Raw genomic sequence first — 23580 nt, 5'->3', positions numbered from 1 at the left:
AATAAACAAACAAACATTGGAACTATCTTCACATCATGACCCTCAATATATTTTTCTTGGTAGGTCATCCTCAGTTCATACCCCATTAGTGTGCATGCGATTAAAATCCCAATGTGTATCACTTCACAAATTCTTACATTGCATAGTCTTTGCCATTTTAATGCTCTTTCATCCGGTTTGAAGGATATTTTTGGAGCTTCTAGCCGTCGCTTTGTGTTTTCACTGCTCTGAACAATCTGATGTCATCAACTAACTTGCTGATCACACTGTTCACTTGCAAGTTCAGGTCATTTATGAATAAATTTAAAAGCATCTGGCCCAATATCATTCATTGGAAGATCCCATTTCCTACAACTTTCTGTTGTGAGAATTGTCCCAATCTCTTTTTCCTGTTCTTTAACTATATACTGTTTTAGAATCATAGAATCATAGAATCATAGAGTTGGAAGAGACCACAAGGGCCATCGAGTCCAACCCCCTGCCAAGCAGGAAACACCATCAGAGCACTCCTGACATATGGTTGTCAAGCCTCTGCTTAAAGACCTCCAAAGTAGGAGACTCCACCACACTCCTTGGCAGCAAATTCCACTGTCGAACAGCTCTTACTGTCAGGAAGTTCTTCCTAATGTTTAGGTGGAATCTTCTTTCTTGTAGTTTGGATCCATTGCTCCGTGTCCGCTTCTCTGGAGCAGCAGAAAACAACCTTTCTCCCTCCTCTATGTGACATCCTTTTATATATTTGAACATGGCTATCATATCACCCCTTAACCTCCTCTTCTCCAGGCTAAACATGCATATATATATATAGTCCAAAAAGAACTCCCTTAAGAGAATCAGGTCTTTTTGTCTTAAGACAGTCTTTAAAAGAATCTTTTTTTAAAAAAATAAATCCAGTAGCACCTTAAAGACCAGCTTTCGTGTGTATACACACTTTTTCAGAATACTGTTTCTTCATATACTGTTTCATTAACTTGATTGTTGTGTTTTTAGTTGTCACCTAGAGACATTTGCCTAGAGTGGCAAATGGAATAATAGGATATATTTCTTATCCCATGACTAGTTCTGATATATTGTGATTATTGAATCACTATAGTCCAGTGCAGTACCATATTTCTGATGTTCGTTGTATCTCTTGTTGAACAGTCTCTTCTGAGACTTGCCAGTTACCTGTATATCTGTGAGACAGGCAAATGAGCTTTGAACTTAGTAGATATATATGTGTGTTTTCTGTGCAGCTAAGATGTGGTCTGTTCAGCTCCTGCCACTGGTGATGGAAAAGGATTAGTTTAGTTTTTAACACTTCTACTGAAACAGCAACCTCTCAGCGACCTTTTAAATCTCTGATATAGATCCCTTGGAGAACCTGCAAGAAGAGTCTATTGTTGGATGCTTTACTTTTAGTTCAATTGAGAGAAATGGGTTCATGGGTTTATCAGCCAAAATGTTCCCTTCTTTATTTTGAAAATAACTCAACTGAATTCCTGCTTGGCAGGGGGTTGGACTCGATGGCCCTTGTGGTCTCTTCCAACTCTATGATTCGATGAATCATAATGTCAAAATGCTGAGAAATAACTGATTCCAGAGGATTTATCTCTTTTCCCACAAGAACAGCAATTATCAAGCTTATTTTTACCTTTGATTTCTAGGCATACCTTATGCATCAAGGTTGGCTACACTATGTGCTAACATTGTGACAGCTTATCTTACTTATGGCTTGGCTGCTCAAAATACTACTTCAGGGGTATTAGTAGAAGTCTAAAATGAATTTTATGGCATTATTATTATTATTTATTCAAATTATATACCATGCTTTATCAGAAGATCTCAGGGTGATGTACAATATTAGAAACACATTACGAAACATCAATGATAAAAACAAAAATATAGCAAAAAGCATACTGACAGACAATACCAATAGCATGCAATTTTTTGAGTAATCCAGAACTCTTAATCAGATCTGATGAAGACATTAAAGGTAAAGGTAAAGGTACCCCTGCTGTACAGGCCAGTTGTGTCCGACTCTAGGGTTGTGCGCCCATCTCACTTAAGAGGCCGGGGGCCAGCGCTGTCCGGAGACACTTCCGGGTCATGTGGCCAGTGTGACGAAGCTGCTCTGGCGAGCCAGCACCAGCGCAGCACACGGAAACGCCATTTACCTTCCCGCTATAAAGCGGTACCTATTTATCTAATTGCACTTAGGGGTGCTTTCGAACTGCTAGGTGGGCAGGAGCTGGGACCGAAAGACAGGAGCTCACCCCGCCGCGGGGATTCGAACCGCCGACCATACGATCGGCAAGCCCTAGGCACTGAGGTTTTACCCATAGCGCCACCCGCGTCCGTTGGTGAAGACATTAGATGAACACAAAAATGGAGGGACTTGGCTGGTGGTAATGCCATGAAACTGCATATAGTCTGCCAGATCTAAGAATGTACTATGAGGTGGCCTCTCTCACCTGGTTAAAGGAGTGGTGCACACTAAAAAATCCAGAATTGCTGGACCTGGAGGGGTACAACAACATATTCAGCTGACATGCATACCTGGGCTATGGAAAGGTTAAAGTTCATAATAATTTTTTGAATCATGTCATCAGGAATATACGTTGTTTAGGGAAAATATAAGGACCTTCTCGAGCCTAAGGTGCCAACTGAAGCTCTTGCCGTTAAAAGGAAAAACACAAATGGAAATTGGCCTGTCTGTAAATCATTATTAATAGAGGAAGAGAACCAGTTAAAATTTTTAAAAATCGAAGAAATAAGAGATCAAGTCTGAGCCTGGTTCCAATAGTATCAATTATTTGAAACCTTCAAATGTGATTTAAAAAAGAGGATTTCCGGCAGAGATTTCCAGATTTGAATCAGGTCTAATAAATTCTAAAACTAAAACTCTCTCCAAAACATACTGACTCCTCCTTGACTGGGAAGTCAAGGAGGAGGAGCTTAAGTCCTCTATGATCTATTGGGCCTAAGACTTTGGTTACAACAAAGATGAGCCAATGGGAACACCTCTGGAAAGTAAATTGGAACTTTACGGCATGTTGTACATTAAAGGAGAACCTTCAAAAGATGTTATACCGCTGGTATTTAACCCCTTCTAAACTCTCCAATATGTACAAAAGTGTTCCTGATATATGTTGGAGATGTGGAGAATCAAGTGGAGCCATGCTCCGTATGTGGTGGGTTTGTAAAAAGATCAAAACTATCTGGAATAACATACATACTCAGCTTCAAATAATGTTAAATGCATCCTTCCCCCCAAAAAAACCAGAATCATTTTTATTGGGTATTACAGGACCAGATCTATAGAGGAAGATAAGGAAAGTCTTTCTGTATGCCACCACTTCTGCGAGAGTACTTACAGCAAAACATTGGAAGAGTGACCAAATCCCCATCAGATCAGAATGGTTACTAAAACTGGTAGAATATGCTGAACTAGATAGTCTCTTGGAAAAGATTAAAGATAAGCAAAAACAGGAGTTCATTGTAAATGTTACAATCTGAATTTGGTAGCAGCTTTTGAATAAGCTCTGTAAATAAAGGTTAAATGGGTTAAAATAGATAGATAGATAGATAGATAGATAGATAGATAGATAGATAGATGCATATCAATATTTTATTATGATTTTGCTGATAAATTTAGGCAATAGGTTTATTAAAGTGAAAAGATGTTTGAGAAGGACGGGTTGTCAAATTTATGAAGATATATACTTTGTTGGAATTTTTATTTTGATAAGTTTGATCTACAGACTATAAAAATATCTTTGATGTATGGATGTAACTACGGTTAATAAAGCATAAAAGAAGAAGAAGAAAGAAAGAAACTGCATATAGTCTTAAGGTAGAATATGGTAGGAGGTGGGCATTCACATGGAACTCTACTAGGTTTCATGCAGACATCAGGTTGCACAAGAGCCTTCAGGGGAAAGAAGTATAACAATAGCTAACAGAGGCAAAATCTGAAGCTATTTATAGTTAAGGTATCCCAAGATTTGGTTGTTACCTTAGAGGTACAAATTCTCCAGTATACAGTACTCCTGACTTTTAGGGAAAGTTCTAGGTGAAAGCTTTTAGCCTTTTGAGAACAGGGCTATTGTTCTCAGTCCTAAAGACTATAACTGCAGTCATAGACTAATCCATATGTGATTGTGCAGTTCAGTATCTAAGTCATAGAGTAATAGCTGTATTATGTGGCTTAGTTGCATGCTAGGGCTTTATTTTGAAGGCAGTCCTTTTATCTCAGTTAATGATGTTAGGGGCCCCAGAGCAAGTTGTTTACTATTCTATTAACTTCAACTTGTCCTAGCCTGTTTCCATTACATCCCATTGGCTCTTTCAGTACCTGCACATGGATGTGGTCATCAAAATTTAGCAACATATCATTGAAGTGAATTAAGCAAGTTCATACACCTAAACCATTATGTATGACCACTTGTGAATTTATCTTACATTTTTGGTAGAGTGTTTGAAGAGAACAATGCACTACTTCACTGAACTGCATTGATGCTACTAGGATTGTCATTCTAACAAAATGATGTTTGCCTTACTCTCCTTTTTTAAAGATGTCATTACTACATTAATAAAATTCTAGCTCCTTTTACAAAGGTGCTATCACTTATAAACTGTTATAAAGTTTCCTGGCCTTCTGTTCATCTGTATACAGTAATCCCGACTATTTTTCAGAGGCATTGAGACAGTTTAAAGTTTGTATTTCCATTATTGTGCAGAGGTTTCTAAATTAGTACTTCCACTAAATATCACTTAACACATATGAAGCATACTGTGTTAACTACTTGGTTTTTAATGCAAGTGTTAATACTGTGAATCTTATGAGACAACAGTGTGAAACTGATGTTATATCTTCTTAACTCTACACTTACAAATTCGTAAGAATCGGCTCAACTATCTGATGCAACCCAAACTTAAAACATTCCAGATCAATGTCTCCTGGGGGGGGGGGAATGAACTGAACGTAGGATTTATACTCTTGCCCAACTTGTAGAATTGGATGGGGAATATTTGCTTTTATCAGAGTTACAAATATTGCCAGTGGACTGTAATTCACAGGCTGTATCTATAACAGGGGTTGGGAATCTATGCCCCACCCCTGATGTTGCTGGGCTACAGCTCCCATCTTTACTTGCCATTGGCCATGCTGGCTAGGGCTAATGGAAATTGGAGTCCAACAGTTCTAGAGAATCACAGGTTCCATGCCCCTGGTTTTACAATTATAAAACTCTTTAATATCAATCTATGCCTGTCACTACAGTGGTACCTCGGGTTAAGAACTTAATTCGTTCCAGAGGTCTGTTCTTAACCTAAAACGGTTCTTAACCTGAGGCGTGCTTTCGCTAATGGGGCCTCCTGCTGTCACTGGCGCGTGATTTCCGTTCTTATCCTGGGGCAAAGTTCTTAACCTGGAGCAACCACTTCCTGGTTAGCGGAGTTTGTAACCTGAAGTGTTTGTAACCCAAGGTACCGCTGTACTTAGTGTTTCAAAACACCCTAAATCTTGAAATACTTGCTCACCTTAGGACATATTATTATATCCACACTCTGTTTATATAATAAATGATTGCTTGGCAACATCAAACGTATTAGAGATAACTTGAAATTGAAGCACCTCGTATACAAACAGTGAAGTTCACACATACATTGTTTCACTTGACTAGAAATTAATTCAGCAATAGTTATTGATTTGAAGATATTGGACACTCATCTCTCACTTGTCCTAGGTGCTAGTGCTGTGGTATTGATTTTGTGTCACTGTCATTTATATTACAGGCATATCATTGTGTCAGGAGTGAGGAATCTCCAGTCTTGGGCCACATTTGGCCCATCAGGCCTCCCCATTTGTAAGGGAGGAGGTTTTCCAAAATCCACATCCACTTGTTGGCATGTATGGCGTCAGGTGTGCAGCAGACAGAGTTGTAGCTGGTTGTACAGCAGATCACTGCAGAAAGCAGGATTAAACTCCCCAGGTGATATGTGGGGAGTGGAGTTCTGATCTGGCCCGTTGGGTCAGAAAGGTTCTCCATCTCTGCTTTAGGTAGAGGTCTGCCTGCATATTAAATTTGATTTAGCAGCATCGGTGTTGAGAGTCCCACATACAGTGGTACCTTGTGTTACATACTGCCCCCCTTACAAATGCTTCCGGTTACGCACACCACTAACCCGGAAGTAGATGCCCCTTGTTGCGAACTTTGCCCCAGGGTGCGAGCAGAAGACGTGCTCCGGCAGCACAGCAGCAGTGGGAGGCGCTAGTAGCAAAAGTGCGCCTCATGTTACGAGTAGTTTCCGGTTACGAACAGACCTCCGGAACAGATTTAGTATGTAACACAAGGTACCACTGTACTCATAAGCCAGTGGCTCTGAAAGGATGGCACTTGAAGATAGCAAGTATGGCAGAAATATTCAAGAAACATTTAAACATTTCAGTGTAGTATAATGTAGTATAGCTTACTATCAAAATAATATTTTGATTTGCAGAATATGGAAAAATATCAAGCAATGATAGGTGTTGTTTCTTTTTGTTTTCCAGTGTTTTTCTTATCAATAAAAAAAATGGGGTGTATTGCAAGCAAATTTTTATTCTGAAAGTGTGGTGCAGAGAAAAAGACAGTTGAGGACCACTGTCATAAACTATATTTCTGTAACAGATGGGTAGCCGTGTTGGTCTGCCATAGTCACTGTGTATCTGAAGAAGTGTGCATGCACACGAAAGCTTATACCAAGAACTAACTTAGTTGGTCTTTAAGGTGCTACAGGAAGGAATTTTTTTATTTTGACTATATTTCTGTACTTTGGGAACTGTGAGGCAGCCAGTGGAAATGAAGCTCTTGTTCCTGCAAGATTAGAAAGAAAATATCCCACTGTCACAGCTAACACAGCGGTTTGACTTCACCCCTGGAGGCGCTTCAGACAGAAGGATGCTTTAAAAATTGTTGGTTTTAGCTTATATTTCTGTACTAATGGATATTATTTTTATATTGTATATATATTGTAGACTATTTAGAGATTTTTTTAAAAGATGGAGTGGTTAGAAATGCTTTTTTTAAATAAAATACATGTATCTGGAACTTTTACAGATGCTCTTTTTTGTAACTCCTAGTCTGGATTTAACCTTAAACTGTGAACTAAATTTAGGAGCTGGGCTTCATAGAACCATAATCAGGAAGGCTAAATTAATCCTTTGTCCTGGGAAAAGCAAAAGGTTAATGTGCTAGCAAATGTAGACCAAATGATCTAATTTCTTATCTTGTATTAGAATAAATTAACTAGAGGGAAGCTTTTAGATTACTTGTAGAAAAATATCAGAACTGTTAACACTTTTTTTATAAAAAAAAGGTTGCTGAAGACCTAGCTAAAGCTTCAAGTGTGAAATTTCTTCAGTTTGTGCCTGTGCTTCATCTGACAACAACAAATTAAGTTGGCTTTGTCCCTGGGAGACCTCATATAGAGTTCATATCTCATGAGTGCTAAATCCATGAAGAAACGAAGTCCTACTGATGCCAATTTCTTTATACACAACTAAAAATTGTGTATACATTACATCAGAGCTTTCCAAACTTTTCATGTTGGTGACACATTGCACAGTAATTCAGTTTTACTATCAAATTAAGGAGCATTTGTGTAACACACATACACACTGCAGCCGACTCACAAACGTGTCGTGACACACAGTTTGGTAAGCCCTGCATCATATCATGTCTTAACAGCAAACGTCTTAACACCAAACAAGTTGTTGTCTAGGTGCTTTTGCGTGCAGACTCTTTCCAAAGTGGCTGCTCCCAATGTCAATGCACTAAGCAAGACCCTCTGTTTCTTGTTAACTTGTTAAGTGTCACAAATGAAAATGACACAGGAGTCCCCACAGTCCTCTCTTTTAAGACCAAAGCAGGAAGAAGCTCTACATATAAGCCAGAAATATCCAAAGAATAAGATATGAAGCTCAAAGTAATGTTGAAATGTGGGACCTGGCCTATTTCAGGCCCTGCTACTCGTAGTTTTGGATTTTCCAATTCCCAGTTGTGCAGTGACTCATGGCTGCTGCTCAACAATGGGAACAGCACCTCCTATGTGGTCCCAGTTGGCAAGATTGAGTCAGAGGATATACAGCATAGGATATACAGCAGTGCAAAAAGTAATCACCCAACCTTTTGTGTTTAACTCTTTGGGTAGGAGGAACAGGAATATTAATGAGAATATAATATTGTGTACCACAAAGCAAACACTATTGATAATTGAGCAGCTTAATTCTTTAAAATAGAATAATAAAAATTAAGTTTTGGGAACTTTTTTTTTAAAAAGACTGTTGAACTAGGGCTTCCTTTCTCTCTAGCCAGCATTCATTGCTGCTATTAGCTTAGAGTCAGAAACATTTTGTATCTCAAGAGTGAAAGGAAACTTGCTAGTGTCCAAGTCCCAGTTGCTCTGAAGCAGCAGGTTTTGACATGCCATCCCTGTTCTTACTCTTCCTGTATGGTTGCTTCAGAGTAATCTGGAAGGTATTTCCTGGAGGACCTGCTTCTGGACATGTAGGAAGTAGATCAGGATTTTCAGATGCATGTGATGGCCTTATCTGGAAACCATGTAAAGGCTGTATACCCTTTTCAGATTGGAAATGACTGGACTGAGCTATATTTTGTTGGAAGGCTACGCTACTTGGCATTATGTGTTTCCACATGCTAGCCTTTTCAAACTTGTTTTCAAAGATTATCAAGGATAATACAATATATTGCTTCTGTACAGTGAAGGTTTTTTCCCCTCTTTAAACATGGTTTTGGCTTTGTAAACCCCAGTTCCAGAAATTAGCTGCAAATGTCCTCTTCTCTCAACAGGGTGAATCGGTGAAATATTTTCTGGATAATTTGGACCGGATTGGCCAATTGGTGAGATTTACTTTTTCTTTGCCCCATTCTGTCCTCCAGTACTTAATGCATTGTGCCTTTTTATGCTCTCTGTCTGATATGCTCAAACCATATGGCCGTGAAGAAAACCAAAAACTGTACAAATGCGTACAGTGTAGAAAATGCAGAACTAAATGGAGAATCACCGAGCAGAACTAAACTCTGCTTACTGTCTGCCTCAACCACCCTTTAACTCAGTGGTTCCCAAATTCCCCTCACCCCAGGAGGATTTGAAAATTGCAGGTGTTTGTGAACTACTTAATTATTTTTCTGCCTGTGGTAGCAAATTAATTCCATAGAATTCAAATAGTAATACAGTAAAATAAATAAAAATGCAATTAAAAATAATATGAATATTCAGTGCAATTGATGTGCCATCTCCCATTTCAACCACAAATCTAGATAACTGAATGAAGCTCGCCTAACACTGGTAAATTCACTGACCACAGTTTGGGAACAGTCACTGTTTCCAATTCTATCTACTCTGTGGTGAAAGGCAACTGTTCCTAATTGAATAAAGTTTACACCCCCCAAAAAAAAACCCCACAGAATATTGTACATAAAGTAGTTAGTACAATTCATATCCCATTTGGGAATTATGCAATTGCTTATATTCATATTCTGTCACACAAACAACCTTTTTTTCTTAATACTTTCAATATGAAGTATTAAGACAAAAAGGTTGTTTGTATGATAGTTTGTGAATATAGGCAACTGAATAATTCCCAAATGGGATATGAATTGTATGGAACTGTCAACAAGTCAGACTTACATTAAAGTACACACAGCACTCTTAATGCACATTGGCATGAGGTGGATCCTTTGTCTGGCAAAATGTGACTCTAACAATTTCTTAGATAATAATGACCTGCACAGTATCATTTCTTTTTCAGGGAAGAGGGATGCTTCCCTCTACCCGCTGTTCATATCAGAGGTGCCAACTTGAATAAAATATTTGGGGCAGGTAAGCCCTGCTCTCCCTGATCAGTCACATGGTGCAGTGCAGGGGGGCCAACATGACCTTGGCCCCTAGGAATTGGCTCTATGTTTGAGACAGAGAGAGGTGGAACAAAGATTGGTCTGCATTGTTGCTCAATTCGTTGCAAAATTGTTAAACATGCCACATCATTTTACTTTGGATGTAGTGGCAGTGAGACTTGGCCAGGGCCAGCAACAGTGAAACTTGCATGTTGTAGGCTGTCAGAAACCCCAGTTTTTATTGCATATGTTGTAAGGATCGTACACAGAATTTCAAAGGATACGTTCATGATACTGAGGAGTCTTGTAAATTATTCAGTTTGTTACTTCAAATTGAATTGGTTTACAGCCAGTTCATACAACCAACTAGACATAATGAAAATAGCTTAAATGAAGGTGAGCTGTTCATGTAGCAGAGTGGCCTTGTGATTCACTTACAGAACTTGACTCAACTCACATTTTCAGCAGAGCAGGTTGTTTAAGATTGATCTTTAGTTTCTTCTCTCCTTCCTTTACCCCTCTGGTCACTACCCTGATTCAGTGTATCTGTATCCTCTTTCAATGGAAGCAGCTGTTGATCCATTTTGATATTTTCCCTGCCTCCGTGTCTCTTTCTGCAGAACTATTTTCCCAGTAAGCAAGACATCTTGCTGGCTAGAAAAGCTACCAAGGGGATTGTGGAGCATGACTTTATCATCAAGAAGATTCCTTTCAAAATGGTTGATGTGGGTGGACAGCGGTCTCAACGCCAAAAATGGTTTCAGTGTTTTGATGGGATAACATCTATACTATTCATGGTCTCCTCAAGTGAATATGATCAGGTCCTTATGGAAGATAGACGCACAAATAGACTAGTTGAATCTATGAACATCTTTGAAACCATTGTCAACAACAAGCTCTTTTTTAATGTCTCCATCATTCTCTTCCTTAACAAAATGGACCTACTTGTGGAGAAAGTGAAGAATGTCAGCATTAAGAAGTACTTCTCAGACTTCAGGGGTGATCCTCACCGGCTGGAAGATGTTCAGCGTTACCTGGTACAGTGTTTTGACAGAAAGCGGCGGAATCGCAGTAAACCCCTCTTCCATCATTTCACCACAGCCATAGACACTGAAAACATCCGCTTTGTGTTCCATGCTGTGAAAGATACAATCCTTCAGGAAAACCTTAAGGATATTATGTTGCAGTGAAGGAAAATTGAAGGAACTGTCTATTCAAACCTAGCCTAGTTGAAGGCCCAACCTTTATAGCCTATACGATGGATTTTTTAAAAAAAATATCCATGCTGTTACTTGGCTCAAGGAAGCTGCAAAATAGCCAGTCCCAATGGAGGAGAAACAAGCAGAAGGATTGTGAGAGCTCAAGCTAGCTACTGTATCACTTAACTAAACAAACAAGCAAACAAAAAAACTACTGAAAGTAGTAAATTGCAAGTGCAGTGCCTTCTTTTGAACTCTTAATAACAGTATTGCCTTCTGCCTTTTGAAAAGATATTTCTAAGTTTGAAAAATGACGTAAAGACATTTTGTGTTTTTTAATCCACTGTCATTGTGCAAGAGAGTTTGTTGGTTGTAAAGCCTTTCTGCCTCCCTTGTTTTGGGTGCTGAATTAACAAATCCAATAAGTTCATTGATACTTCTATTTGGAGAATACATTGCAATATGTCAATATCTAGGTTTGGTGTACGCAAAATTGTTTGCCAGTAACCAGACTGTGCTTGCCAAAATGATTATCCAGCTCTTCTTTGAGACTCTCTACAGTTTCCCTCTTGTCGAAGTTTACAACTGTAAATTGAACTTGGCTGGCCACACTAGTGAATTTCATTTTAGCAATTGGCCTGAAAGGGGGCAGAAATCCAAGACCTGGGTTGGTGCAACACAGGGCTGTACTTTGCACTACATGTTACAGTGTTTATTGCATCATGGAAAATAAGACTTTTCTTTTCTTTTTATTTTACTTTTCATATAGCATGAGGCTGGAGCTCACACAGATGATCTGCTGAGACAGTAACTCTGTTCTCAAACCTATAGTTGGAACTATATGAAAACTTTCTCTTGACAGAATATTATGTATGAGACATATTATGGGCGTTCTCATAAAAGGGAAGCTAATGCTATTCCTTAGCCAAATGTTTGGTAAGCAGAGGCTGCTCCTAGCACTAAAGCCAAATGCTCTTGAGGTTTCCACTTTACAGCTGCACAGAGTTTGGAAAGAAGAGCTCTGCTTTGAACTAATCCTTAATTGTTGCTGTATGAATTTACTAGGTTATATAATATACACTTAAAATATTGTAAACTGTCAAGTTTAAAGTTGCCCCTTTAAGGCTACTACAGAATACATGTGAATTTGCAGGAGGCTGTGAATAATGTTGATGTTAACTTCCTTTTTAATTCTAAAGTGTTGAATTTAACTATGGGTGCCTATTTTGTGTGTACTGATGTTTCACACTCTGTCTGATATGAGGTATGTATTAACTACACTAAACCCTACATTTTCAGTGCTATAGACTTTATTCAGGGATCTTCTTAAACATAAGAAATGTTTACCATACTTTTGGTACCATACTTGTCATATCAAATTATAAAGGGCTTATTCTTTCCTGTATCATGATATCAGAATGCTGTAGCTTATGCCCCTCTGGGACAATCGTGTCTTGCACAGTAGGCAAAACTCCAGGTATAAATGCCACCAATAACAGCAAACTAAAACAAATCTCTCATGACTTCTGCTTGGAAAAATTCCAGGATTTTTTTTTCCCCTGTGGGGATTACTCACATTTATATAAGCATGTTTTTGTGTGGTGTACCCGACTTTTAACCAGAAATTTTCCACTCTTACAGTGATGTTTGTGCAAAATCAAGCTAAGTTTTGGAAATTAAGAAAGAGGTTGTCTCCTACTTTTTATCTAAAACTAAAATTTCAATAAGACAACAACCACATAGTGACTGCAGACATTTCAATCTTTTGAGATGAAATTACATTTGGAGACTTTCTAGTGACACTTGTCTTACTTTCTAAGACCAATTATTTTACCATTTTCATATCTGCTTCTAGAAAAGAAAACAATATTGCAATTTTGCCATGAGTACGCTAAAGTGTTGAATAATTTTGCAGGCTATGAATGGCTATTCAAGGGTTAAGGGGAATGCATCTCAGCTACGATTGCCGATTTCTATTCATTGGGTTTCTTCATTGATGTCTCTTTTGAAAATTGAAATTCCACATGCCTAAAAAGATGTTTGATTTGTGTTTTTCAAATAGCTATCTTGACATGAGAAGTTTCAAGAGCAGTTTGTGATGTGGAATATGCACCTGCTTTTAAAGGAGAAAATTCCCATTAGACATGTTCACAACCCATGGCATTCATAAGTAGCTCTTATGTATTCTGGTCACAGTATTTTAATTTGCATCCTCAGCAGTAATATACAATCTAGAAGGAGCCTTGACTATTCAATTAAAAAATTGAACTTTATGTATTTTCTACCCAAAAGTGCCTCGGTTTTACCTATTAACTTTTCTTTGCCCTTAAGTGGCAGGGAGTAGCACAAACCCATTTATAACAATCTGAACTATGCCACCACTTGCGTTTTAAAATAAAAACTTAGAAATAATATGCTGCAGTTCTCAAATTGTTCTTTTTCTTACAACTCTGCCTAGTCGTGTACTGTATTTCTTTTTCTGTATGGCTACCGTAGTATTTGCATGTAAAATGTATTATATTACTGTGTTCCTTTGGTATCAGATAGTTATCTTTTGGTATGATGGAAGCCCCTTGCTGGGGCAAACTTACCGTAAAGATTTTAGTAGCCAGATTAAGGCTGCAATCCTAAACTATGTCTACCTAGCAGTAAACCAAATTGAATTCAGTGGGACTTGCTTCCCGGTAAATGGAGATTAGGATTGCAGTCAAAATCAAGTTCAACCTAATCCATTTTTCAGCCAATTTATTTTGGCATTTAAGATGCTGTTAGCTCTAGTTCTCCAGTTTCTCATCCCTTCAGCTGCACGCCTTGGTCATGATCACACACTGATATAATTCTTGTGATTAACATTGTAGTAGAAGCTTAGCATCTAACAGGCAGGATGTTTTAACTATTTCAGGATTACAGTGCAGTCTGGTTTAAATAACTAGTTGGAATCCTAAAAGTATCTTTTAACAGTATAGCTTCACACAGATAAGGGAAACCTCTTTTCTAATCCTAGCACTGCTCATATACTGTGTTTCAATAGTTTGCTTTGAATTCAAAATCTTTTTTTGCAATCCAGTACAGTAGTATTGGGTGCTCTGCAACCATTGAATTACCCGCTCTTTCTTCCTCTTGCCAAAGCCACAAGACATTTGCCTTTAATTGTAACCCTTGAGAACATTTTGTCCTAAATACAATTAGCAGGGAGAGGAAAGATTTGTTTGTTGGAATACTTGATGTAATGATACTTTTAAGCTGGGAAATGGGTTACACATCAGACAGTCTGCTACAGGCCTTGAACTTATGCTTTGGCATATTACATACCAAACAGGCTTCAACTTCAGCTTCTCATTTGTCAAATGAAGTTTTGCTGTAAATAATGTATATTGTGCATTTGGTGTTTTTAGCCATGGACAAAGAGGATCACCCCCTCATGTCTTTAACAGGGTGTGTGTGCGTATATATGTATTTACATCGATGTGCATACACAGGTGGAAGTAGACTTTCCGCTGAAAATCTGCTTGTTTTTATATAAACTCTCCAAGAGCAAGGACTTGCCGGGGGGGGGGGGGAATCATTTTTCATGAAATGGAAGCTGCAAGTTGGCATGAGTTCACAGTTCCTATGTTATACTATGCACACACTGCATATTCAAGTGGACTGTGCACATGAGCAGAATTTACCATGTTAGCATAACAGAATATTGTTGAAACTGACTCTTGAGTTTATCAACTTAGCAGATGTGTTATCCAAAATGAAGAGTAGCATTCTGCCACCCACAAAAATTTATAAGGGATGAACAGAGATTACCATACTTGGCAAGTTTGAGGCCCATTAAAAAAGGCTTTCTGTGGCCTCTGGGATAGTGACTAAAATACCGCCACTGCTGTGGATATGGTAGATGTTTCTATTTCTGCCACCAATTCATTTCACTGATTTAAAGAACCCTTATCAATGGGCCAGCAAGTTACCTAGGATTTAGCAAACCTCCCATAGTTTTATACCGACCCTCGAGGGTTGGGGTTTTTTTGATGAGCTCTTTTTTGATGGGTTTTTTTGTTGGGAGGGAGAGATTTGGAGAAGGATCTAGTTTCTAGACTTTCAAACAGTGCTGCTTAAGCATTAACGGTTGTGTGTATTGAAACAAAATGCATTGAAACAATAGCCACCAATGAAGAGCCTGTATGCTTTCCCCCAGAATAAGGATTTGGCAGCATATTAAAACAACTTATTGGCACTACTGTAGCTGTTGGCACACACATAAATCTTTTTTTTCCCCTAGCCTGCCTGTTTGTTTATAACTGGGACATGCAAATTCAGGTTTCTTGCAGTGTGCTCTTGAGAGTATGCAGAAGGTCTGATAAATGTTCTAAAAGGCAAGCAAGTATCCTCTTCAAAACCAACAAAATCAAGCCTTTAGCATTTGGGGCCCTCATACCTTAAAAGACTGTTCCCTATTTTACTCTATTGTGTACTTTCAGATCAACCAAGACTATTCTCATGATTTATGTGCCAAATTCAAACTGCAAAGACACACAGAATTGTATTTTCAGTGGTTGTTCCACAATGGTAAAATTCCATTCCCTTGTCAAAACACAACCTGAATACTTTCTTGGAAGCATTCAAAAATATAGGTAGCTGTGTTCGTACACTAGGTTAAAAAACAACAACGCAGAAGCAACAGTATGACAAAACCCTTATTAGGACCAACCTAAACATTACAAAATCTACTTTCTAGAAGCACTGTAAGATGCATAGTTTGTACTACCAGGGATGTGGGCAGGGTAATCAAGTGTTTGAATGATTTCCACATAAAAGTCTACCTGCACACACAAACCTAACATGCTGGAGAGGGGAGGAAGGCTGGTCCTGGCTTGCTTGATTAGTACTTCCAGGATCTCTCACGCGGGCCCAAACATCTGTTCTACCAACCCGGATGATTTAGCCCAGCAACAACTACATCACATGGGAGTTCTTCCCCAGACTACCTCAAGAGTTCTCCAAAGATTTTCCTAAGCACACCTGGCCCATGGCATGTTATTGGGTTCTTATTGGTAGAGATCATACATAAGAGCAATACAGAGTGGCCATGCTGCAACTGATCTGCTTGGGGGACAATTTCATCTGGTTCCTTTCCCTGGTTGGTGGCTGAAGAAAGCAGCATAAATCCAAGTTTGTGTTTGTTTTCTGTTCACTATCTTAGGGGCTTTAGGTCAAAAGTTGGGAGCAGAATAATTGAAAAAATTAAATAGGGAACTGACAAAAATGCTGCCTAGTGTTGACATTATACCTGAAAAGTGATTTCAGAAATGTCTTCCTTTTCAAGTGGTGCTTCATCTATATTCCACATATTTGCACGAGTAGGCTAGTTTTATACCCATATTGCAGACATAGTAGTGGTTTGCCTACAGCTACTAGTGAAGCACAACTGACATGATGAATGCTTGGTTTCTTGCTCACAATTGGCCACTGCACCATACCAGCCCTAGGGCAGTATTCCATGCTCGGTGGTGCATATAGAGTACTGCCCTAGAGCTCGTATATTGTAGTGAATCATCAGAAAATTGAGTATTGTGGACAGAAAAGGCCTGTGCTTGCCTTAATCTTTAACTTGAGCAAAAAAAGCTTAATTATTGTTGAAAGGTGACAAATTTAAAAATAAGTTGTGATGAAAGTGCCATAATTCATACTGGTAATATTTTTTAATTGTGTGCTTAAAAACAACCCTGGTCTTTTGTAAGCACTAAAAGAGTATAATTCTTTGTGACCTATTTTGCTGTGATAGCAGCAGCTTATGAAAGCTGTGTATTAGGTTTTTAAAATGTGGTGTAAAAATGTGTATTATAGCTTTGAATTAGCTTACTGTTTTGTATATATGAATTTTGTAAATCTATTAAAATGTGACTTGTTACTGTACTTTCTAGTGAAGTGTCTGTAAAATAATTTAAGTTCTGTTAGAGAACAGTGGTGGTCATGTACGCTATAATATGGGGTCAGCAACCAGCAGTCCCTGAGCCGCATCTTATTTCCACAGAAACTGGCAGACATCACTGCGTCTTAAGACACCTCCTTTTGCCAGAAGCAGATGTGTGAGGCAGCCAAAAAATGAAGTGGGTTCAGGGCGAAAGAGGAAGGATGAGGCCATTTAGGCAATGGTTAAAGGAGGTTTGGCTTAGCTGGTTATTTTTGAGGAAGTAGATGAGCTGGCCTGTTGCTACGGCTTTGTTACTGTTGGCTCCTTCATAAATCTAGTTGCTGCTTTAAAGAATTCCAGAAGAGCAACAGCTCATTACAGCAGTAACTTTCTGCATATGGTATCTCAAAGTTTCATATGTTGTGGTATGAGATTTTGTAGCAATAGTCTACTTCATCAGATGCAATAAATAGGCAGTGAGTTCTTGGAATTATATACAGACAACTCTCAACGCTGGGGTTACTAATGCATAAGGCCAAACTTATGTATAGCCAAACATACTAGGATCAATGGTGGGTGGGATTGGTTGGCATCCATCTGTCTTGGGAGACAATGGAAGTGTGCACCTTCAGGAGGAAGTCAAAGAATTGGAGAGTTACAGTGCCTGCTGTGGCTGTAGAGAAAGATATAGGAGAGACATGTTTTCTTGCATCTGGGGCAGATGAAGGCATCCGGTTGTGCTACTGCAGGTATACCATGGTGTTTCTTCTTACCGCACTCCTCCCAGTGGTCATTCCCAGAGAGTGGGATTACCAAAGTCTTCTTTCCCAGATGTCCACCCCCTTTTCACCACCTTTAAAAAAATTTAATGTTTGTTGCCAAGTGCATAACGCTGAATGCACACAAGTTAAAGGAGTGCAAGTTGTGAGTTACCTGCACACTTAATCTTTCGTAGGCAAAATGTTGTTTTCAAAGGGCATATTTTAAAAATGAAATGCAGAGATACTGTTGTATGTCACTGGTATTCAACAGGGGTTCCAGGAGCTCATTGAAGATGTACTACAGCCATGGCACTTTCTCTTAAAAATAGAGAAGGTAAAAGACTTCAACACGTACAGTAAATTGGGACTCTCTTTTGGGCTTGGTTTGGGGAGGCACATTTAGAAATCTAAAATGGTTGTGAGTACCACAAAATATCCATTGCACGTATGAAGAAGTTGTTGGTGCTCGTGGCCTCCGCAAAAGACAAAACACCACCCAAATGCACAGAACCAGACAAAACACTCCCTAAAACAACAGCAACAATAAAGTTTAAGCATTTTTTAAAAATAGTGAGTGGACAGGTAACCTCAGCAGATGCAAGGAGGGTAGCCAAAAGCCCTTTCTCTTTAGAGGCATTTCATGCTCTGCCATGGATTTAAGGCTGCAGTTGCACTTAGTTGATGGCACCTGTTAAGTCATTTCTCTTCTGCTGCACAGCATCCAATAATAGCAACATGACTTACATCTGCCTCCCTTTCCCTGATGTCAGTCATGGCTTTTCACTGTACACTGTACGGTTCTTCATACATTACTCCTTGCTCTGTTCATGACACTTTTGTGGAGGAAAATGTACGGAAATTGTAGAATCTTAAAGTTGGAAGGGACCCAAGAAAACTCAGCTAAAGCAGCTAAAAACGTCTTCCAAATGAGTAGCTAGAATTTTCACACCATTACCTGTTGCACATCTTGGGGGGGACATGAACACAGTAGTGCAGATTCCACCTTATTCTACCGCCTGAGGTTTTCCCTACCGTGAACAAGCTGTGCCATCCGATTACAGGGTGAGTAGATTCCTCATGTACAGTTGAATGTATTCACTGGGGTCCTAAAGGACTGGGAGACTTGAGAAACTTTCTACCTTGCCATCTCACTTTCTTTTTCAGTGTTAGCTCTATGAGTAACCAGAACAAAGTTTGGCCACGGCTAGGACTGATGCTGCCACATAGAGGATATAGCACAACCTACTTACCCAAAGTGATGGGAGAGAGAGAGTGAGCAAGCCAGTCAATCCAGACCAGCAACGTTGGAACAGGATTTCCAAGGTGGTTTAGGCCTCTACACAGCAACAAGCATTAAAACAAGGGTGGCTCTCCAAATGTTTCTGGGTTACAACTCTTACTATCCCTGGCTATTGGGCATGCTGAGGAGAGTCTGTTCCTTTGCGGGGATATTCTGCCTTTCTGATTCCAAAATATCAAGAAATAGGAAAATCAGATAATCCATCAGCAATGTATCTTAGTAGGCAGAGGGCCTTCTCGGTAGTAGTGCCCACCCTGTGGAACACCCTCCCATCAGATGTCAACAATCTGGCGTTTAGAAGACATCTGAAGGCAGCCCTGTTTAGGGAAGTTTTAATGACTGATGTTTTAATGTATTTTTAATCTTTTGTTGGAAGCTGCCCAGAGTGGCTGGGGAAACCCAACCAGATGGGTGGGGTATAAATAAATACTAATAATAATTATTATTCATAAGCCAGGGGAAATGAATAGGTCTAACATGATGCCTAAGAACAGACAGTGTGGGGATCAGCTGAATCTTTAAGGACAGGGACTTACAGATCCAATGTGCCACAAAAGAGAAGCCCTGTTGTGCCTTGTTGCACCATGAGTTGCAGGTGTTGATAGAGCTGTGACCAGAGCCTCTCCTGCAGATCTTAAGGTGTGCAGGGTGGCAGGTAATGGGAGAGGGGAACGTTCAGATACTTGAGACCTAGGCCAGGTACAACTAGGAGAGCCAAAACTAGGAGACCCTGTATTAAGAGCAGGCCATTAAACTCCGCCGCTGCAGCCATTACGCCTCTTCTCGACCTTCACTTGGCCCTTGTGTGCCAGCTGGTGGCACTTGGGTCAGATGTGGCTTCTAGTTGTTGTTCCATTTTAGACAATGACCTGAACAGCAGGAGCAGAGCGATTTCTGCATTCCCACTTGCTGAATTCTTCCTGTCAGCCTTCACATTCTCCGTGTAGCTGTTTGAGAGCCTACAAATGGTTGCATGAACGCACAGAGTGGATTATTGTGAAGCACCTCATTTCTCAATGCTTGAAATTGTCAAAAGCCATCTGCAGCAGGGATGCCAGCAGAACGAGCTTTGCCTGGCAAGGACTGGATTGCTGCCACTGATGTATAACTCTTAGTTGTGTGGTTCTTGGATTCAAGGCTGCTGAGGTGCAAGTGGACCTTTTTCACTTTGAAGCCATTTACAAAGTGCCCCCCACCCCCCGTGAGTGGGCTGTGACTCGGCAGCATTGCCATAATTCAGCAGGCAGGCTCCCAATTCAGGATGGAGGGGCCTCTTCCCTATTATGCTGAATAACAATAGACCCCTGTGTGTGCACAGCTTGTATTTCTAAGTGGCCCAACCAGTGAAACAACTGGAACTCCTTCCTGCTCCCAGCATGCAATGTAGCCTAGCATTTGGTATTCACCTCATGCTTCCTTACAGATGGACTCAGCTGTTTGACTCAGGAACCTGAACTCTAAATAAATAAAAGAAAACTAAAGCCAGAAAACCTTACCATGTAATGCAGAGAGTTTGTTTCCCACACACACACACACACACATCCCTTCAGGTTCATGAGTTTAAAAGTTGTGACGTGCAGAGACTGCAGCCATATAGTTATCAAAGTGGCTGCGATGTTTGACTCTGGGGTCCTCCCCAACTTACTTTGTAGTGCAGGGTCCCAAGTTTGATTCCCAGGTAGGGCTGGGAATATTCTGTGACTGAAAGCCTGGTGAGAGGCTGCCAGTCAGGGTTGACAACTGTAGGAATGATCGCTGGGTGAAGAGCACACTCCCCCGCACAGATAAAGCCACAGCTGTCATCTTGCCCTCTGTCTGACCTTTTGCGGTCTCAGTAGTCTGCGGTGTCCTGTCTGTGACCTTTGTCTCTGAGACCTTTGTCTCCTTCGTCATAGAAGAGTTTGGATTTGATATCCAGTTTTATCACTACCCGAAGGAGTCTCAAAGCGGCTAACATTCTCCTTTCCCTTCCTCCCCCACAACAAACACTCTGTGAGGTGAGTGGGGCTGAGAGACGTCAGAGAAGTGTGACTGGTCCAAGGTCACCCAGCAGCTGCATGTGGAGGAGCGGAGACGCGAACCCGGTTCATTAGATTACGAGTCTACCGCTCTTAACCACTACACCACACTGGGTCTCAATACACTGCAAGGGGGAAATGACACAGTGGAAACAGGTGCCAAAATAGCTTTGTACCACCCTACGATCTCAGGACTGGAAGATGTGTAAAGGTCACAGCCCAAAATGTATCTGCCTGGGTTTGCATATTGTGTCAATAAAAGGAGCATCCACAGAGCTGGCCAGCAGCTTGCTTGCAGCTCACATGTGCACAGCTCACCTGCACTATCCACTCCTGCCTCATGTCCTTCACTTCAGACAATACTGAGTTGGATTAGGCATCTTCCTGTGTTCATAAACAAAAGTCATTGAGAACCTGAGACCTCCGCTCTAACCAAGGGGACTGTCCCTGCCCCTTTACAACCCTCTGTTGGCTTGTAAAGACCCTTATTGTCTCTTCTTCCTAATTGCCATCCTAGTCTTCCTTCTGTGTTGCCCCCTTTGACCTGATGGTGGGCTTTAGGCAAATTCATGGGGAATAAGGCTCTCAGTGGCTACATACTGATGGCTATGCACACCCACCCACACCCACACCCACACCCACCCACCCACACACAGTGTTGGAGGCAGTAGGCCTCTAAATGCTAATTGTTGGGAATCAGAAGTGGGGAACGCTGTCCCACTCCAGTCCTACTTGTGGCATTTGGTTGACCTCTGTGAGATGCTCGATGAGACAGGCATCTGGTCTGACCCATCAGCCAGTCTCTTCTTATGTCCTTATGGCTACAACAGGGTCATGTTCAGTAACACTTCTCCTATCCATTAGAAAGCTAACTTCTGTCTATTAGAAAGCTAACACCTAAGGGAGAAAAGGCCTTGTCCCATCTGCTCACAAGTGATACAGATCCCAACAAAGTCACATCATGTGGGGTTGTTAACCCTGAGTTGACCTGCAGTGGGTATAGGAAAAACACATTGGCTCTTAATACGCAGTAGGCTCCTGATACAAACAGCACCGGTCCTACCATTACATGGAGTGAGGCATCTGCTCCAGGCAGGAGATGCTGAGGGGCAGGGAACACTTGGCCTGCCCTGTGCCCAGGCTAGCCTTGTACTCTTACATGCAGTGGAGGAACTGTCCTGTTGAAGTAAGATTCAACTGCCAACCTGGGCATCTTCTGTATATGGAAGGAGTGGAGGAACCACCTTGCCCTTGACACAGCAAAATGTCCTGGGCTTGCCTGGGATACAAACTCTCCTGTTCTTCTTGCATTTGTATTGAATCCACAGATTGCTTGAGCAACGGGGAAAATTTCCAATGTGCCAAGTTAAGCCCTGGGATAACATGGTGTGAAATTGTGTGAAATCAGCCTAAGTTTTACTCAAGATTAGACCCAGTGAAATTAAAGAATGTGGCTAAGTTACATCGACTCTGCGTGAAACTGTGTTGAATACCAGCCATACACACAGAGAGATTACACACACACACACACAATATTGCACGCTCTCCAACACTCCTGCACACCACTTCTTGCTTAAAGAGGTGCTAGATAGATTCTCTCAGCCTGGTGAAGCAGTTGTCATAGCAACAGCAAGAGCGCTGCAAACACTTTTGCTGGCTGACGGAGGAGATGCAGACACATCTTTGCTTTTGCTTCTCGTTTATCACTTGCTGATAAAAATGAAAGAATCTAATCTAAATGTTTACTTTGAAACATTCCCTGCCTCCCTCCCTCCCTCTCCCTGTCCTTCTCCCCCCCCCCACCTCCCTTAGTGTTGTTCCCATTTTTTACATATAGCTGCTGTTTTATTTTTAAGTGCCAAAAAGGAATATATCATGTTTATGTTTTGAGTGGCTGTTTTCCACAAACCAGAACGGATGTTTCCCGAGCATTGAAACAGCAATATTTAAGCAACCAGCAGGTGGCAGCAACTTGGTTTACTCTCAATGCACCATTTTCAGATGTAAATGTTTTTTTGGTGGGGAGGGATTGTTTTCACCCAGGAATCAACAGCACTCGCCTTCCAGTGTTCACACACCACTGGATTCCATATTTTCCTTTTGAGCGGTTCATTTTTCTTTTAACGTCTACTATGATTACACAATCTGAATGTAGAAAACACTATTACTCAGCCCTTGGTTTTGTCTTGGTCTAATGTGCTAAGATGCACATTATTACAGCAGTGGCTTTTCAGCCGTGTTCCAGCAAACGCTCCACTGATTTGGACGATTCACAGTAGTCCTAAGAACATCAGAAAGGGTCCTGCTGGATGAGACCCAAGGCCCATCGAGTCTAGCATCCTGTTCTCTCAGTGGCCGGCCAGATAGCTGTAGGGAGCCCCTAAGCAGAGCCTGAAGACAGCACTCTCCCGATTTGTAATTCCCTGAAGCTGCAGAAAAGGCCAATAAAAATGGCAGAATAGCTACCACGAAAGAGAGCTTGCCTATCACCATTGATCTTAAGGTCCTATGGGACCGCC

The 23580-nt window shown here is 40.6% G+C and overlaps 1 protein-coding gene across 1 annotated transcript in view; it reads left to right on the top strand.

Moving 5' to 3' along the window:
* The window catches only part of GNA12 (G protein subunit alpha 12), a 36615-nt gene extending 19631 nt beyond the window's left edge, over positions 1 to 16984 (top strand). The window contains exons 3-4 of the mRNA XM_082199849.1: positions 8835 to 8885; positions 10502 to 16984. Of these exons, the coding sequence (XP_082055975.1) occupies positions 8835 to 8885; positions 10502 to 11071 (621 nt within the window). The 3' untranslated portion in view covers positions 11072 to 16984. The remainder of the gene's footprint in view (positions 1 to 8834; positions 8886 to 10501) is intronic.
* The last annotated feature ends 6596 nt before the right edge of the window (positions 16985 to 23580 follow it).

The sequence above is a fragment of the Podarcis vaucheri genome (genome assembly GCF_965113315.1).
Source record: "Podarcis vaucheri genome assembly, chromosome: 14".
Classification (NCBI taxonomy): domain Eukaryota; kingdom Metazoa; phylum Chordata; class Lepidosauria; order Squamata; family Lacertidae; genus Podarcis; species Podarcis vaucheri.
Note: the sequence above shows the minus strand (reverse complement) of the source record. Positions and strands in the feature narration are given on the sequence as shown.